This window comes from Hyperolius riggenbachi, chromosome 3 (genome assembly GCF_040937935.1).
Source record: "Hyperolius riggenbachi isolate aHypRig1 chromosome 3, aHypRig1.pri, whole genome shotgun sequence".
In the NCBI taxonomy this organism is placed as follows: Eukaryota; Metazoa; Chordata; class Amphibia; order Anura; family Hyperoliidae; genus Hyperolius; species Hyperolius riggenbachi.
The window spans coordinates 500262373-500280381 of NC_090648.1; the positions used below are offsets into that span (position 1 = coordinate 500262373).

Below are 18009 nucleotides of genomic sequence, written 5' to 3' on the forward strand. Positions count from 1 at the left end.
TATCTGGCTGCAGTCACTGCCATGTATCTCCTTTTCTTATTTCTTTCTGCTTCAAACACAATTGGGAATGACAGCTGAATGAATTGTGCGCCCCCTCCTACACTGCGCCCTGAGGTTGGAGCCTCTCCAGCCTGTGCCTCGGCCCGGCCCTGCCTGTTCAACAAAGAAGCAGTGCATGCTCTGTCCACTCCATGTAATTTTGCTCTCCTGTCTGCATGCACAGCAGGCGATAGTGTTCTGGGCTTGCATACTTCAGAAATGATGCTCATGTATGAGCACTCAGCAGCACTTGTCAAGTACACATACCCATAACACTCCCTCGGCTCCTGTACACATGCATACAGGAGTGCAAAATCACAAGGAGCCCCAGTGGACATCGCTGCTTCTTTGTGCTCTGTGCGACTAGCTGTAGTCAGAGCCACAAACTGGACAGAGCAGTGCAATGGAGAGAAGCCCATCCAAAACAGAGACCAGGTAAGTAGAAGGATCCGACACTACACACACTGGCATATATGTAGTGTAATGCTAGGTACACATGATGCAGTTTTCTGACAGATTTACTGTCAGGTCGATTATTTCCATCATGTCTGATCTAATTTGAATTTTTCGATCAATTTGCTGTTCACTTCTATGAAAAAACATTCAGAAAATTGATTGGAAAGCATATCGGACATGTTGGAAATAGTCGATGTGACTGTAAATCTGTCAGAAAATTGCATTGTGTGTACCCAGCATAAGCTCAGGTGTACTTTACACAGTGACAATTTAGCACTTAAGACAGATCTTAAAATCAGTCAGCAGGAAGTTTTGTAACAGAATAACACTTTTTATTGGCTAACCAAAAGAAAAACAGTGAGAGCCGTCTTCAGACTGTGTATTGTGTACAAGATGTTAGGCACACAGCTATATATACAGTCAGCAGGAGATCCATTGATTGTTTTGTAAATGTAAATAAATGTAACACAGTTGTCATTCTGTTTCAAATCATCCTGCTTTCACTGATGGCTAACACAGTACTTTGCTGGCAAAAAATGCCAGGAAAGAGTTAAACTGCAGGACAAAGAATGTTGTTGTCATTCTCTAGGAGGAAAAAAAAGCCATAAATTTGACAAGTCTGAGGTCTTTAACAGCATTGACCTACTAGTAATAAACTAACATCAGTCAGGGAGGGGGAGAGCTGCTAATTCCTTCCCGTGAGTGAATGCGTGCTGAATGAAAAAAACTAATCGGAACTCAAGAGTTCTGCTACTTGAGCCCATATATTTTTCTTCTCACAGCAGATTGTTTGTCCCCTCTCATCATACAGGTAACAGCAGATGCTGACTGCCATAACACACACTTTGCACAAGTAAGAGAGATGCAGGGATCTCTGGAATTCAGGCAGACCAGAGCAAAGCAGGAGAGGTGATTTACTTTGACATGTGACCTCTTATCTCTCCAAGTCCTGCGCCCTGCTAATTTTTATCGCCCTAGGCCTTGGCCTCTGTGACCTTCCCAGAAATCCGGCCCTGCCTCTCAGCACACTTGCGGTGCGGTTCGATGGGTATTTGTAGGCTTATGGAGGGCGGAGTCTAGGGTGCCGGACATATGTGCCTATAGGCTGCTGTGATGTAAATCCGGGCCTGGGGGTGTGTGTCTTTGAGACTGGTGTGTGTGTCTGTGTGTGAATGTGTGTATCTCTCTCTGTGTGTGTAGTGTGTGTACTATGTGTGTGTCTCTGTCTGTCTGTCTGTGTGTGTGTGTGTGTGTGTGTGTGTGTGTGTGTGTGTGTGTGTGTGTGTGTGTGTGCTTATATGTGCTTATATGTGTGTGGTGTGTGTGTACTATGTGTGTGTCTCTATCTGTGTGTGTGTGTGTGTGTGTGTGTGTGTGTGTGTGTGTGTAGTGTGTGTGCTTATATGTGTGTGGTGTGTGTGTACTATGTGTGTGTCTCTGTCTGTGTGTGTGTATGACAAAACATGTGCATGTATACTTAATTTAAATTCATGTCATGTCAAATGTCTATTAAAAAAATGTTTCTGAACTTGGGCTTTTAAAAAGGGCTTAAATCAATATCACGCGTGCGTGGTATTATCGATTAGAGCTTATTTTAAGACGATTGAGCCAAACTTAAGTGTATTAACCCTTTAACCCCTGCCTATCAGTGTAATCTTTATTCCGAGGTGTAAATCCTCGAGGTGATTCACAATCAGATCCTACCGGCACCAAAAAACAAGCAAACCATATCTACACAAATAAAAAAACGAGATTTTCTGAGCAAAAAAATGGGTCTGATATAGTAAATCTAGATTTATATTCAAGCCCATGCAAAGTGGGCAGCTCTGCAACTCTCCCCCTTGACATCCCTTTGTAGCCCTCGCCAATGTACCAGAGTGCAGAGAGTTGCAACAAGCGTTTTCTCTCCCTGCCCCTTCCCTTCTCCACCAGTGTCCATCCTTAGGGCCGGTCCACACTTGTGCGGATGCAGAACAGAAACAGAACACGTTCCGCCCATTCTGCATCCTCTTTGCGCAAATACACCCGGCCGTTCCGTGTCCGCAGCGTCGCCCCGTACGAGAATTCTCTCTGTTGCTGAGGATTCCCATTCGTCTATTGCAGCCCAATGGAGATTCCCCATGCTTCTGTCAGCCTTCGGGCTCTTCAAAATGGACTGAGCATCAGTGAAGGACGTCAGGGCGCGTGAGTATGACATCACAGCGGCGACAAGATGCGCCAAAAGGGGCGATGCAGATGCGACGACTAGCCTAGTGAGAGCTGACAGGGTCCATTCTCATAGGCTTGCATTGGACACGTATTGTTTTCCCGTCCAGTCCGGGAAAAAGTGTAAAATCCAGACGCTCCGCTACGGTTTCTTTCCATGCAACGCGGATCCGTGTGCCCGGGGGGCGTAATAATAGAACCTACAAGGGATTCAGCTGCAGGGGGGGCTAGAAACTGCAGGGGGCCTTGTATGGGGAGAAGTTTTTTTTCCCTGTTCTGAGAGAGTGACAACTAAGGGTGCAGAAAAGAAAAGCTTTCTGCTCTCTGCACAATTGTTCTAATGACTGCATCTGCTCAGCCACTGATAAGAAATCATACAAAGATTTGTAGACAGTCTCTATTCAGTGTGCAGCAGGCTCTTGTGTACAGCTACGCCCTGTGCCCTCACCAAGCGCTGTGTACAGTAGTGATGCTTAAAGATTCTGCAGAGCCAGTTCTGCTCCATCAGAGATGGACAGAGTGAGTGTAATAAGCTGAGGCTGGGAGCACACTCATCTGTCAGTTTTCTGTGTGCGTTTTTCTGTAAGCGTTTTTTGCACACCACATGTGTCTGTATGTGTGAAAACATGCACGTTGTATCACTGAAAACTACTGTAATTGATAGAGAAAATGCATGCAGTGCTTCACTGCTGTCTGTTTTTATCTGCATGGGGAAAACACAGACAAGTTTGCACTAGCAACTGATTAACATTGGTTCTCAGTTTACCTGTGCAGAAAGTGGGGGGGAAGGGGCCCCATCCAACGTTTTGCAGGAGGGCCCAGTGATTTCTAGTTATGCCCCTGCGTGCGCGATCCGTGTTTTTGCACGGGTGGGAGCGGCTCCTATTTTTAACATAGGATCTACTTCCAGCGTTTCTGCAGAGCTTTAAAAAAGTATCCCACGGATACGTTTCTAAGACAAGTGTGAAGCGGCCCTTCTGCAGGGATTTGGGCAGTGGAGAAGGCAAGAGAGGGATTCTATGAGATTAGTATAACAAACTTATCGCTAAAACTATCTAAACTAACCGGACCGCATGTTCGCAGTTTAATGGCTGTAGGCATTTTTATTGGCGTACATAATAAAAAGTGCTTGGAAATGTGGGCGTCCCAGGAAAGCCGATAGATAGAACATCGGTAAGTGTACCAATATTCTACTAGTAAAGTGTAAAGAAGGATCGTAAAATATTGGTATTAAGTACTGATATTTTACCATATCTAAACCTAACCCTACTATCGCACCGAACCCTCCCCCTGAGGCCTAACTCTAACTGTCCCCTCCCACACATGCACCCTTCCCCCACACCTAACTCTAACCAACCCTCCCCTTTAAGGCCTAACTCTAACTGTCCCCTCCCACAAATGCACCCTCCCAGGGCCAGATTTACCCATAGGCATCCAAGGCACGTGCCTACAGGCAGGGCCATCTGTGAGAGGCGGCTCGTTAGTGCCCTTCCCTCCCTCCCTCTCTGCAAAGTGTGAGTGGAGCGTTAGGTATGAGAAGACTCACCGGAATCCGACATGCCAGCGATTCGAAGCCGAATTTCAGCCCATGCCTGCCCGCTACCCCTGCACCCATACACACCCTGCCCCCAGACCCAGCCTGCCCCCATACCCAGCCACCCTGCACACAGACCCAGCCAGCCTGCCCTCAGACCCAGCCTCCTGCACCCAGACCCAGCCACCCTGCACACAGACCCATACACCCTGCCCCAGGCGTACGTTAAAAAGGGGCGCTGGGAAAAAAGGGCGCCGGGTTTTTAACGATAAGCATGGATAACGTTTAAAAATGTATTGTACTGTATTTCGTTTAAAATTAATGTTTTTTAAAGTTATAAATCATTAAATAATGTGCATTAAATCGGCAATTGTAAAAACGTTAATCTTTCGTTTAAATACTGAAACGTATAATAACGTTAAAAAAAAAAAATTACTAAGTAACCCTCCCTGTACCTACCCCTAACCCCTAGACCCCCCTGTTGATGCCTAAACCTAAGACCCCCCCTGTTGGTGCCTAAGTAACCCTCCCTGTACCTACCCCTAGACCCCCCTGTTAGTGCCTAAACCTAAGACCCCCCTGTTGGTGCCTAAACCTAAGACCCCCCTGTTGTTGCCTAAACCTAAGACCCCCCTGTTGGTGCCTAAACCTAAGACCCCCCTGTTGGTGCCTAAACCTAAGACCCCCCTGTTGGTGCCTAAACCTAAGACCCCCCTTTTGGTGCCTCAAACCTAAGACCCCCTGTTGGTGCCTAAACCTAAGACCCCCCCTGTTGGTGCCTAAACCTAAGACCCCCCTGTTGGTGCCTAAACCTAAGACCCCCCTGTTGGTTTTTTCGTTTAAAAATAATGTAAAAAAAATGTACTTTTTTTCGTTTAAAAATAATGTTTGAAAAAAATATTGTACTGTTTTTCGTTTAAAAATAATATTTAAAAATGTATAAATCATTAAATAATGTGTAATCATGAGAAGCAGTAATAAAACATTAAGTCTCCGGGCGCCGCTTTTAAAACGTTATTTTTCACCGGCGCCCTTTTTTCCTATCGGGCGCCCATTAAACGATATTTATTATAGGAGTGAATGGCGGCGCCCGATTTGTCCACTAGCCTCAGGCGCCCGAATTTACTGTTTCCCTGCCCCAGCTACTCTGCACTCAGACCCAGCCTGCACTCAGACCCAGCCAGCACCCTGCACTCAAATCCAGCCCGCACCGTGCACTCATATCCAGCCTGCACCTTGCCCCAGACCCAGCCACCCTGCACCCAGACCCAGCCTCCCTGCACCCAGACCCAGCCTGCACTCTGCCGCAGCCACCCTGCACCTAGACCCAGTCACCCTGCACCCAGACCAAGCCTGCACCCTGCCCCAGCCATCCAGACCCTGCTACCAGACCCAGCCTGCAACCAGACCCAGCCACCCCCTAAGAAAAGGGGGCGTGCATTAAGGGGTGTGACCTGTGTTAATGGGCGGGGTTTAGGGCACCAGAGATTATGTGCCTATAGGCTCCTGAGCTGTAAATCTGAGGCCTAACTCTAACTGTCCCCGCCCACACATACACCCTCCCCCCACGCCTAACCTTAACCAACCCTCCCCCTGAGGCCTAACGCTAACTGTCCCCTCCCACACATGTACCCTACTTGACGCCTAACTATAACCAACTCTTCCCCTAAGGTCTAACTCTGTCCCCTCCCACACAAACACCCTCCCCCCATGCCTAACCTTAACCAACCCTCCCCTGTGATCTGTAGTTGCTCCCAGGCCTCATCCCATTTTTATTCAGCAGAAGAAAATGCGCACAGAACTGCTCTTTCCACGCAAGGACCGAAAACTTTCTGACAAACTACCAACGTTTGTTCCCTTCCATTGCTTATCGTTTTTTGCCAGCTGATTGGGTAAAATAAGACCGCCTTGGGGACAGATTATGAGGCCGTTGATTAGCCGTCAGCTCGCCGGTACGGTTGTCAGCGGATAGCCGGAGGATAGCGAAGACGGAAAACGTATGCCACGCATCACTGTGTGCATAAACAGTCTTTACAGCTTCCTCGCTGGCAGGTTAATGATAAAGATTTATACAGACAGAGCGGGTCAGCGAGATCACCATCTGCGCAAGCGACCGTCTCTGACTGATAAACCGATACCGGCCGCCCAGACATCTGCTCTCTGCCGGCAGTCACTCGTGTGACCGCGAGGCCTAGCTGCGGGAGACCCTGTTCTGGGGAATTAAGATGCTCAAGGAGAACTTGATCATTTTCTGAAGCAAACCTGTCATTAATGTGGGCCATAGAAAGGGAGCGTATGGTGAAATAACGATCATTTGAGTTGTCCTTCGGTTTCAATTGCTTTACGGGGTGATCAGCAGTTTCAGAGATTATCTGCATGCTGGTTTCTGGTGTGATTCAGACACTACTGCAGCCAAATAGATCAGCAGGGCTGCCAGGCAACTAGGACCTCTGTCGCGAAAATCTTAAAATGTAAAATATTTGTAAACATATACAATTAAGAAGTATGTTTCTTCGACAGTAAAATAAGCCATACATTGCTTTTCTCCTATGTTGCTGTAGGTAGTAGAAATCTGACAGAACCGGCAGGTTTTGGACTAGCCCATCTTCTCATGGGGGATTCACAGGGATTTCTTTTTTTTCAAAAATGGACTTAGTGAATGGCAGTTTCTCCGTCCAACTGCCAAAAAAAGTGCACGGTAAGCAGGGAGGCTGGCCAGCATCTTTGTATAAATCTTTTTCAGGGAGTGTCTTTATAAACAATAAAGGCCATGCTGAGAATCCCCTATGGAGAGATGGACTATCTCAAAACTTATAAGACTTTTTATGTACCCATAGGGCAAAGTCCTTAGGACAAGTGTGTATAACTTTTATCACAAAACCTAATTGGTTAAAAATGAGTAGTTCATGTGAGTGAACAAACTCCCTGTGCGGGTCTTAAATTAAGACTACCAATATACACGTTGCGGGGGTCCTGGCTTATCCCCCTCCACTTTACGTCACATAAAAAGTGGGGTGTAGCTATCCCGCAGTTGTAATTGGTATATTACTCTGACTGGGGCTCTGACTGGGGCAGCTAACATATGGGGGGATGATGTAAATGTGAATAATGTGTATATAGGGTGATTGGGTGTTACTGTATATTTGTATAGCACTTTCTGATGAAGCCGTCTGGTGAAACATGACCATGTCAAAGTTCATATACAGCACTGTGCACAGTTTGTGTAAATAATTTTCGATTCATTCTCCTAGTTAGCACCACATGTATGTGATGAGCTTGCACGACTATGAGTACACCTCCAGTGATTAATCTGTCAACTGGTGGTGACCCTCCAAGCTCCACATACATTTTTATCTGTGTAATATACCAATTACAACTGCGGGATAGCTACACCCCACTTTTTATGTGACGTAAAGTGGAGGGGGATAAGCCAGGACCCCCGCAACGTGTATATTGGTAGTCTTAATTTAAGACCCGCACAGGGAGTTTGTTCACTCACATGAACTACTCATTTTTAACCAATTAGGTTTTGTGATAATAAAAGTTATAAGACTTTTTATGTACCCATAGGGCAAAGTCCTTAGGACAAGTGTGTATGATTGTATTTCCCTGGTACCTCTATTCGGTAGTGCTTGCTATCTCAAAACTTGTCGGTAATGTCAGATTTCTACTACCTACTGTAAATATCAGCTGTAAATGTGGTAGCCTGTAATGTTCAGAAATAAATGTGGCCAGATGTGCCCTATTTAACTAGTCAGATGCCCCCCCCCCCCACCACCACCACCACCACCACCACCACCATACTCAGATGTGCACCATTTCCCTCCCTATCAATATTCAGATGTGCCCCCCTTTCATCGCTATAGTCAGATGTGCCTTATCTCCCCCCTCCCCCATAAATAGCCAGGTATGCCCCCCCTTGTCCCCTCCCCCCATAGACAGTGAAATGTGCCCCCCTCCACACCAATAGGTAGCCAGACGTGCCCCCCCCCCCTCCCTAAATATAGCCAGATGTTCCCAGAAGTTCCCTCCCTCCCTCAGCAGAGTAGCGAGCGGAGTGTTACATCGGAGGAATCTCACTGGCTTCCGACGTGCCAGCGATAACTGCTCTGCTGCTCACCACTCGGCAGAGGGAGGGAGGGAACTGCTTTACTGGGCTGAGGCCTGCCATGGCTGGGGACATCTGGTAACCTACATGCTCCACTCCCTACTCTGTAGAGGGGAGGGAGAGGAATGGCGGGGGCACTTTAAGCAGCCAGTGGGCCCCCCCGTCACACACGGCCCGCCCGTAGGCACACGCCTACAGTGCCTTCTGGCAAATCCGCCCCCTGCTCAGAAGGCTTCAGAAACACTTGTGTCCCTGAGTGGTCACTGGTTCCTAAGACAGGCAGCTCCATACTGCGCATGCGTGAGCCTGAGGTCTCGAGTGTGCGGTAGGGACCCGCTCGTTTGCAGAAGTACTCAACGACGTGAGTACTTCTGAAGCCTTCTGAGGACTCCCGAAGGTATATTTGACCAGTTGGTCAAATAACTTCAACGGGAGGACATCGGAGGACCATTGTTTGTGTGTGTTGCTTTATAGGATCTGCTACTAATGTCTTAGAGCCAGGTAACACAGGATGCCTTCCGTGGTTTTGTGGCATCCACGCATCAGCCAGTCGGAACGGTCTCACAGCACAAGGGGGATCTACAGACATTAGGCAGGTGTATTTAATGTTTCAGCTGAGCAGTTCATACATCCTAGTGCCGCGACCTTAGCCTGGCGTCTTCGAGGCTCTCCGAGCGTTCGGCCGCCTTAGTAATCTCCCACAAGCCGTCTCTTGATTGCCTCGGTCCCAGAGGTTACATCTGGCCGCCAGTGTTATATTGAGATACAGTCGGTGACATCTCCCGGCATCTATCTCCCTGTACCTGGCTGTATACATGTCATAAAAGCACGCACTATCATCCGGCATCAGCGCTCTGATTACACATGTAATGGAGAGACTGGGATACTGACACATCCTATCAAGGTCCCATTGATGGATTACTGTTACTAACAGAGAGATGGCCAGATGGAGGAGACGCGGAGGCAATTATAAGGCTCGTCTTCGCTCTCCCGGCGCTCCCCGCGCACACGCAAGCACGCCACACGCGCACACATTAATATTCCAGGAATTAACGTCCGTTGTCTTCTGTCATTTCTGCAGGGGAGTTCCTTGTATCTCCAGTCGGATCGAAATATCACTGTCAATATTCTCAACGAGGACATGAGGCCCGTCACGCAGCTGGTCACAGGTAAGCATGATGGAGATCAGCAGCAGATAGGAGGTTCCCCGCGGGCCTGATTTCAAATTTCAACTGGTTTGCAAGAAATGTTGTGAATAGGGATGCTCCATGAGATTCAAATAGTTCCTGAATTGATGCAGGATGATGCAAATTACTAATGGAAACTTATGCAGCTGGAAATTGGACCCATCGAATTTCACCTTGGTGGGATTCTATTGGCCCATTTTCCGAGCTGCATAAATTTGCATTTATTATTGACACAATCCTGCATCAACTCAGAATTGCTTGGATCTCCCTAGCTGTGAAAATGTATAGATACCTGGGGCTCTCTCCAGCTCCCCTCAGACCTTTGGCTCCCTGGACGTCCTCCTGAGCCACTGCGATCCTACACTAGGGTCCACTGAACTTACTCCAATTCGGGCATACTACACATGCTCGGCCGTGCGTGATGCCCTATCCACCGTCTCGCTGCCCTCTCTCCCCCCCAATGTAAAATGTTCCTGCTTGGTGCAGTATACGTTACTTGTCCATGTCCGTCAGTGGCTCTGTCTCCATACACGTGCCCCAAGTGGTTACCGGGGTATACATGGGGACGTGTTTATTAAGACGGAGCCAGCGGCGGACATGGACAGGTAAAATATACTTGGGGGGGGGGGGGCATTTTACATTGGGGGGGCAGGGATGGGGGTTCCATTGCATGTCCCGATATCGCATGCCGTTACCACGGCGCACCCGATCGAGCAAGTCGCCCCTACATCTTGCAGCATATCATCGATACATGCAACTAATTTTGGCCCGAAATTGGTTGCATCGTTGATCAGCCGTGCACTTGGCGGTGCCAATTTTCATCCGATTCGATAATAATCGAATCGGATGGTCGATCGGCCGCCAAGTCACCACCTTGTATGTATGGCCATCTTTACATCGGACCATACCTCAATAAGAGATTCTAGACACTCCTGCCAAGACTCAAAGCCGTTGTTTAGGCAGATCGACATGGTGATAGCAAATCACAACAAAGGGGGGAAATAATCCTAAAATTGAATCAACAGAACTGATCTAATTTTTGGGTATTTTAATTTAATGGATCATAAATCCTCTTTTGGTATAAAGATTACGGGTGAGCGAGTTTAGTGGGTAGTCGGTGAATAGACAATAAGGAGAGTTGTTGTTTTTCCCTGTATTTGCCTGGAGTTTTGCAGTAATGAGGTTATTTCTCACCGTGACAGTCAGCGGGGAAGACGATCGTTTTACACCAGAGCCACAGGTTAGATTGCATTGCATAACAGTGTTACTGCTCTCCTTCCTCGGCAGGATCAGACCGCATTCAGGCACGAGGGAAGAGCCTGGAGGTAACATCCAATGAAGGCAAGCTTCTCTTCTCAGCAGATGACAAGGAGGTGGTGGTGGGAGCAGACCGGTTACGAGTATTGGGTGAGTTTTATTTATCTCAATGGCGACCTCTTTGTCGTAATACTTTAGAGTTTTTTGTTCAGTTCAGGTTAACAGCTGGTCAGTGGCTGGTTAACAGCAACTTCTAGAAACATGTTTTCAGTGAATGGTTAAAAACACTCTGAAGTGAAAAAAAAAAATATATAATCTAATGAATTGGTTGTGTAGTACGGATAATTACTAGAACATTAGTAGCAAAGAAAATATTCTCATATATTTATTTTCAGTTATATAGTGTTTTTTTATAACATTGCATCATTCTCTAATATTTTCAGTTTATACACTACTCAGCATTCTAAATGTTTTTACAGAGCAGGCAAGCGAACTATTGACCTGTCCTCTGGAGAGAAAAAGGAAATACTGTAACTGACAGTTAAGATAACAAGCTTCAGAAGACAGAGCTCTCTGCGACTTTGAAAGTCGTGGAACTCAATGGCTCTTTTGCAAAGAGAACAACTGGAGTTTCTTAACTCTTCCTGTACTGTAATCAATATTAAACATGTCTCTGCTCCTAATGTTGTATCTCTTAGCTGTACTACACATACAAATCATTATATCATACGTTTTTTTTCGCTTCAGTGTCTCTTTAATGAGTACCTGCAGTGTGCATGGATGTAGCGGTCCATCGTGCTCCGAGCCTAGAAATCTGCAAACATTCTCTCAAAACACACCTATTCAGACAAGCCTATAATTTGCTATATGAGGTTCACTGCCTCATCTGCTAACCCCTGTGTCTCCTTCCCAAATGTCTCCATTCCTCTGCCCAGGGGTTGCCCATCCCTGATCTAGAGGGCAGAGGAATGGAGACATTAGGAGAAACTTTGTAAGGATCGGGCCTCTCGCTGCTACTTCCTCCCCCCCCCCTCCCAGCAGAACAATGCAGGCTAGGATTGGTTATAACCCACCCTCTGAGACTTAGCGGCAACCTCCATGGCAATGGCAGCGTCATGTGACACGCTGCTAAGTAATGATGGCAGATCGCAGGACGCCACCGTTCCCATGGATATTGCCGCTGGAGAGTGTGAACGTGTGAGTTGGCCATCCTGTACGTGTTCCGCACGTTTCATTATAACGATGTCGGGAGGGAGAAGGGGAGAGGAACAGAAGCCGTCCCTCTATAGACTGTCCAGCTTCATAGCGCCCGCAGGCCGTAGTTTGCCCACGGCAGTTCTAGATTGTAATGTTACAAGGGCAAGGACCTCCTCCTAGTGTCATGTCATTTATCACGTGAACCTGTACTAGTATTGGTGATGTCTCAAACCATCCACTTTATCTGTATTTGTAGAGAGTTTGGAACCTTTCATGTATCTATTTATGTTCCCCACTATTTGTTTAGTGCTATGTGCAGAGAAATGGAAAATGTTGGCACTATATAACTAAAAAATTATAATAATGTGAGAAAAAAGTGAATCAGGTGGTATTTCTCCACTCAGTGGGCTTGGTTCTCCATCTATGGACAAGGTTCTATAATAAATATGTATCTATGTAAAGTTGTGGTTTCTGTAACCAGGGCCGGTGCTACCATAGAGGCAAAGGGGGCAATCGCCCCAGAGCCTCTAGGGGCCCCCAAGGTGTCTCCCCATCTTAACTGTTGCTCCCCGGGGCCTCTGCAGAGTCTTTGGCAGAGCAGCATCTCACCTGTACTGGTGGGCAGACTGAGCAGCATCTCACCTGTACTGATGGGCAAACTGAGCAGCATCTCACCTGTACTGGTGGGCAGACTGAGCAGCATCTCACCTGTACTGGTGGGCAGACTGAGCAGCATCTCACCTGTACTGGTGGGCAGACTGAGCAGCATCTCACCTGTGCTGGTGGGCAGACTGAGCAGCATCTCACCTGTGCTGGTGGGCAGACTGAGCAGCATCTCACCTGTACTGGTGGGCAGACTGAGCAGCATCTCACCTGTACTGGTGGGCAGACTGAGCAGCATCTCACCTGTGCTGGTGGGCAGACTGAGCAGCATCTCACCTGTACTGGTGGGCAGACTGAGCTGCATCTCACCTGTACTGGTGGGCAGACTGAGCAGCATCTCACCTGTACTGATGGGCAAACTGAGCAGCATCTCACCTGTACTGGTGGACAGACTGAGCAGCATCTCACCTGTACTGGTGGGCAGACTGAGCAGCATCTCACCTGTACTGGTGGGCAGACTGAGCAGCATCTCACCTGTACTGGTGGGCAGACTGAGCAGCATCTCACCTGTACTGGTGGGCAGACTGAGCAGCATCTCACCTGTACTGGTGGGCAGACTGAGCAGCATCTCACCTGTACTGGTGGGCAGACTGAGCAGCATCTCGCCTGTACTGGTGGGCAGGTGAGAGACTACACTGCCAAAGACTCTGCAGGGGCAACAGGGTGCTCAGATAAGTTGGGAGGGGCAACAGCCAGCTCAGGAGCCCAGGAGGGAAATATGAATGGAACAAAAGGCCCCTAATGCCGCTTTTTGTCGGGGGTGTCTGTTTGGGAGCCCCTGGGCTAATTTTGCCCTGGGGCTCCACCGTTGCTAGACCAAGCCCTGACTGTAACATCAAATCTTTGGTTTATCTAAGCTGTCTTCGGCCCTCCTCGGGCAGCCTTCGGGAAGCTCGAGTGCCCCCCAAGTACTTTTAAAGAAGAGCAGATCCATACTGCGCACACGTAAGTCTGGACTCATGTGTAGCATGGATGGAGATTTCGGTGCAGCCGGCGCCACCATCAGCTGTAATAGGAGTTGTAGCTATAGCGGCACTCAGACATTAATTTGGGGGCCATCAAAAGATTGAGCTCAAGTTACATCTTTCCCCAATATCCACAGCGACCTGGAGGGGGAGTAGTGATTCACGCTGCCGGGGCTTGTGCAGGCATATAGTGGGTCGTTTTTCTGCTTTACCCTGCGCCCAAATCTCCCGGCGGATTCATTATTAGTATGTGCATGGATGTGCCCGTCTTTAGAAGCACTCAGTGACACAAGAGCTTAGAAATCTTTCTGACGATTCCTGAAAATGCAATTTGACTGGGGAAAGGTGGTGAAATGAGGGGACATAGCGAGGATCGGGAAGACTCCTGAGCCTTTCCTCTCCATAGTGGAGTATCGAACGCAATAACTGGAGGGATAACCCATAAGATAGTTTTTGTGAAACATCCTTATCATGTACCTGGATTGTAGGAGAACGAAGTGCTGAGGGCAGCAACCCTTGCAACTTGCGACTGGGGTCCCTGGAGTTGGAAAATGGACCTCCTGTAAGCAAGGAGCAAGAGCCCTTGAAGACCCTGGTGGTGCAGTGACTCAACCAACGAGGTCCAGAAAAGAGCAGAGGTTCAGCAACAGAGCGGGTCCTCGGATAGGCAAAGGATCAGCAACAGAGCGGGTTCTCAGACAGGGAGAGGCCGGCATTAGAGCGGGTTCTCAGACAGGGAGAGGCCGGCATTAGAGCGGGTTCTCAGACAGGAAGAGGCCGGCATTAGAGCGGGTTCTCAGACAGGCAGAGGCCGGCAATAGAGTGGGTTCTCAGACAGGCAGAGGTCAGCAATAAAGCGGGTTCTCAGACAGGCAGAGGTCAGCAATAGAGTGGGTTCTCAGATAGGCAGAGGTCGGCAATAGAGCGGGTTCTCAGACAGGAAGAGGTTGGAGATAGAGTGGTTTCTCAGACAGGCAGAGGTCAGCAATAGAGCGGTTTCTCAGACAGGCAGAGGTCGGCAATAGAGCGGTTTCTCAGACAGGCAGAGGTCTGCAATGGAGCGGGTTTTCATACAGGGAGAGGCCGGCAATGGAGTGAGTTCTTAGACAGGCAAAGGTTGGCAATGGAGCCGGTTCTGATACAGGCAAAGGTGAGTAACAGAGCGGGTCCTCAGATTGGCAAAGGGTCGGCAACAGAGCAAGTCTTCAGACAAGCAGAGGTCGGTATACAAGCGGGTAGTAGTACAAAGCAGAGGTTGGTAACAGAGCGGAAGTCAGACAGGCCAGGGTCAGCATCCAGACACTAGGTCTGAAGACGGGAGAACACTCACATTATACTTCAGCCCTGGAGAGCTGCACTCTTCAGACTGAGATAGGCCTCTTGGTGCAAATTGGGTAACGCGCTACGTGCGCATGCCTGAACAGAAGCTCACAAAGGAAGCATGCACACATGCTCAGAGATATATAAACAGACGTCCTTCACTCGCTCGCGTACGCAACACTCCTTTCGGCTCATAAGCACATACCACCAGGCCCCGACACATAGGAACCCTCCGGGATGCACCAGGACGCCTGCCGACATCCGTGAGCACCAGACACCTCGTGTGGACAGGTGACTGACTGTGACAATCCTATGCTTGGTGTGATCTGCCTTCTGAAAACAGAAGGAAACTTGCAATAATTCAGCTATAAGTGAACATTTGTGGTTACCCACAATGCACCACTACTGAATGTGCAAATTATCTTTATCACACCAAGCATTGCTTTTTTAGTAGGAGGGCTTTTCGGGCTGTTTTATCCCCCTATACTTTTCTAGTGGTTTGGGTCACCCCAAGCTGCTTGGTTACTCTGACAATCCTATGTGTCTAACTTCATTTTATTCTAATCTATTTTCCCTATAAATCACTATTGTGGCCTCTTTTTTTCTGAGCTTGCGTAGCTTCTCCATATCTCTTGTGGCTCCCGCTACCTATCTGCTGGATTTCATGTCTGTAAAGTGTGATAAGAAACTCGTCTTTCAACGTTCGTAGCTTCCAATCAACTTCTATCTGTCATTTTTTCAATCAAGCATAAAAACAAATCGGGGTTCATCACTGGTTGCTGGGGGTAACAAGCCGTCTTGTCCTTGCGCCCTCTTCGTGCAGCAGGCTGTCTCTTCTGCGTACTACCGCTTTAACAGAGGCGAGATCTCATTCCCCCGGGAGCGTGCGGAGAACTCTTGAAGCCCCGGCGAGCCGTCTTCAAGCTGCCTTAAATTACAGGCGCAGAGAGCGGCTTAGAGAGCAGCTTGTCAGCGTGATTGAATTCCCACAATGATGGCATCTCTGATAAAATGACAATTTGAAAAGGAATCTCTTAATTCAAATCTTATCTCTCACTCTCTCTTTGACAAATTACTTCAAGGAATATCGGCCTGGCGCTGCTGCGGAGGGGAGACCAACAAAATAAGCGCACTGTACAACAGGGAACGGGGAAAAAGCTACCTGGACGGCTCTAGTAATAATAACAGTTTTCTGGCCAATGTGTGTACGTATGTATAAGGAGAGGCATACATTACACCATGGGGTTGATTCACTTTAGCACATAACATGCCTTATCAAAGTCGACATGCCTTATCAGTTGACATGCCTTATCAGAGTTAACGTGCCTTGTCAGAGTAGCATAGCAAGCACTACGAACTTATGCCTGCTAATCGGCAATGACGGGAGCTCCACTCGTCCTGCCCTGAGGTGATTGGTCCAATAGGCTGCCTGTCACTTGACAGGAAAATGGACAGGCAGCCTATTGGGCCAATCAAAGTACGGGGATAATGTCCTTTAAAGGGACACTTAAGTCAAACAAAAAAAATGAGTTTTACTCACCTAGGGCTTCCAATAGCCCCCTGCAGCTGTCCGGTGCCCTCGCCATCTCCCTCCGATCCTCCTGGCCCCGCCGGCAGCCACTTCCTGTTTCGGTGACAGGAGCTGACAGGCTGGGGAAGCGAGTGATTCTTCGCGTTCCCAGACACATTAGCACCCTCTATGCTGCTATATAGTATATGATGTATGCTATATCAGCATAGATGGCGCTATTGTGGCCAGGAACGCGAAGAATCACTCGCATCCCCAGCCTGTCAGCTCCTGTCACCGAAACAGGAAGTGGCTGCCGGCGGGGCCAGGAGGATCGGAGGGAGACGGTGAGGGCATCGGACAGCTGCAGGGGGCTATTGGAAGCCCCAGGTGAGTAAAACTCATTTTTTATGTTTGACTTAAGTGTCCCTTTAAAGTGATTGGACCCGCAGGGGCTCAGAGCAGGACGAGTGGAGCTCTCATCATTGCCAATTAGCAGGCATACGTTTGTAGTGCTCGTTATGCTACGCTGATAAGGCGTGTTAACTCTGATAATCTGTGTTAACGCTGATAAGGCATGCCGACTCTGATAAGGCGTGTTGACTCTGATAAGGCACACTATTTATTATAGTGAATCAACCACCATCTGTTTTAATAGATCAGACTATCAAATTCATGCCCATTGGGCACTTGCATGCCCACAAATAAGCCTCTGGCCGGTTTCACACTACAAACTGGCGGCGGCGATGCAGTGCGTCGCGCCCGCCCCACCGCATCACACCGCCAAAAACAGACCTTCAGGGAACGCTGCATTAGTATGCGCTGTTCCCTGCTTCCACCGGCCTGTACCATCACTGTCTCTGCACGAAAACACGCATGCGCAGTAGCACAGATCTGCTCAGGCTTCGTAGGGAAAAGTCGAACCCAATTGAGTCCCTGCTACTGTGCATGTGCAAGCCACCTGGGCAGTAGCACGAACTCGATCAGACTCAGCGGTTTCCACCAAAGCCCGAGCTGGTCCGTGCTACTGCGTGGGTGCAGTGCGGTCGGGCACCTGCGATCTTTGAGGGTCTCAGCGCTGGAATGGCATGGAGGAGGAGGACGGGAGAGGCCTCTGGAGAACCTAGAGGCTTCCTCCTCCCAAATAAACCTCACGGGTTTTCTTTAAACAGGAACTGTAGTTAAAATAGCTGCAGAGAGATATGTGCGTGGAGCCGCAACGCATGGGAAAGTTGCAAATTGCTTACAGGGTTGCAGTGCCAATGGGATCACGATTTGCCATGGAAGAGGGCTCTAGGAGTTAGGGAGTCTTTATTCACTAGTTTGTTGTTCTTTTCCTGGCCTCTAGGCTAGAAAAGAGTTGTCTAGATCTGTGCACCATACGGCCAATCACCATGTGGCTCTCAATGTCACATGTCATGCATAGACTGCGGCTGCAAGATTGGCTGCACAGCGCAGCAAGGAGCTGAAGTGAAGAGTACCTGTCCTACAACTGAGAGAATTTAATGTATAGCACACCAGAAGCCCCCCTCAGCTATTGCTGTGCCCTGGATTGAGGGATTATAATAGCA

General features: G+C 48.4%; 1 protein-coding gene across 7 annotated transcripts in view; it reads left to right on the plus strand.

Annotated features, from left to right (window-relative positions):
* SGCD (sarcoglycan delta) overlaps positions 1-18009 on the plus strand; it is a 1036820-nt gene that overhangs the window by 881997 nt on the left and 136814 nt on the right. For all 7 annotated transcript variants that reach the window (XM_068278312.1, XM_068278310.1, XM_068278311.1 and 4 more), the window contains 2 exons: positions 9424-9511; positions 10817-10936. In XM_068278312.1, the coding sequence (XP_068134413.1) occupies positions 9424-9511; positions 10817-10936 (208 nt within the window). The remainder of the gene's footprint in view (positions 1-9423; positions 9512-10816; positions 10937-18009) is intronic.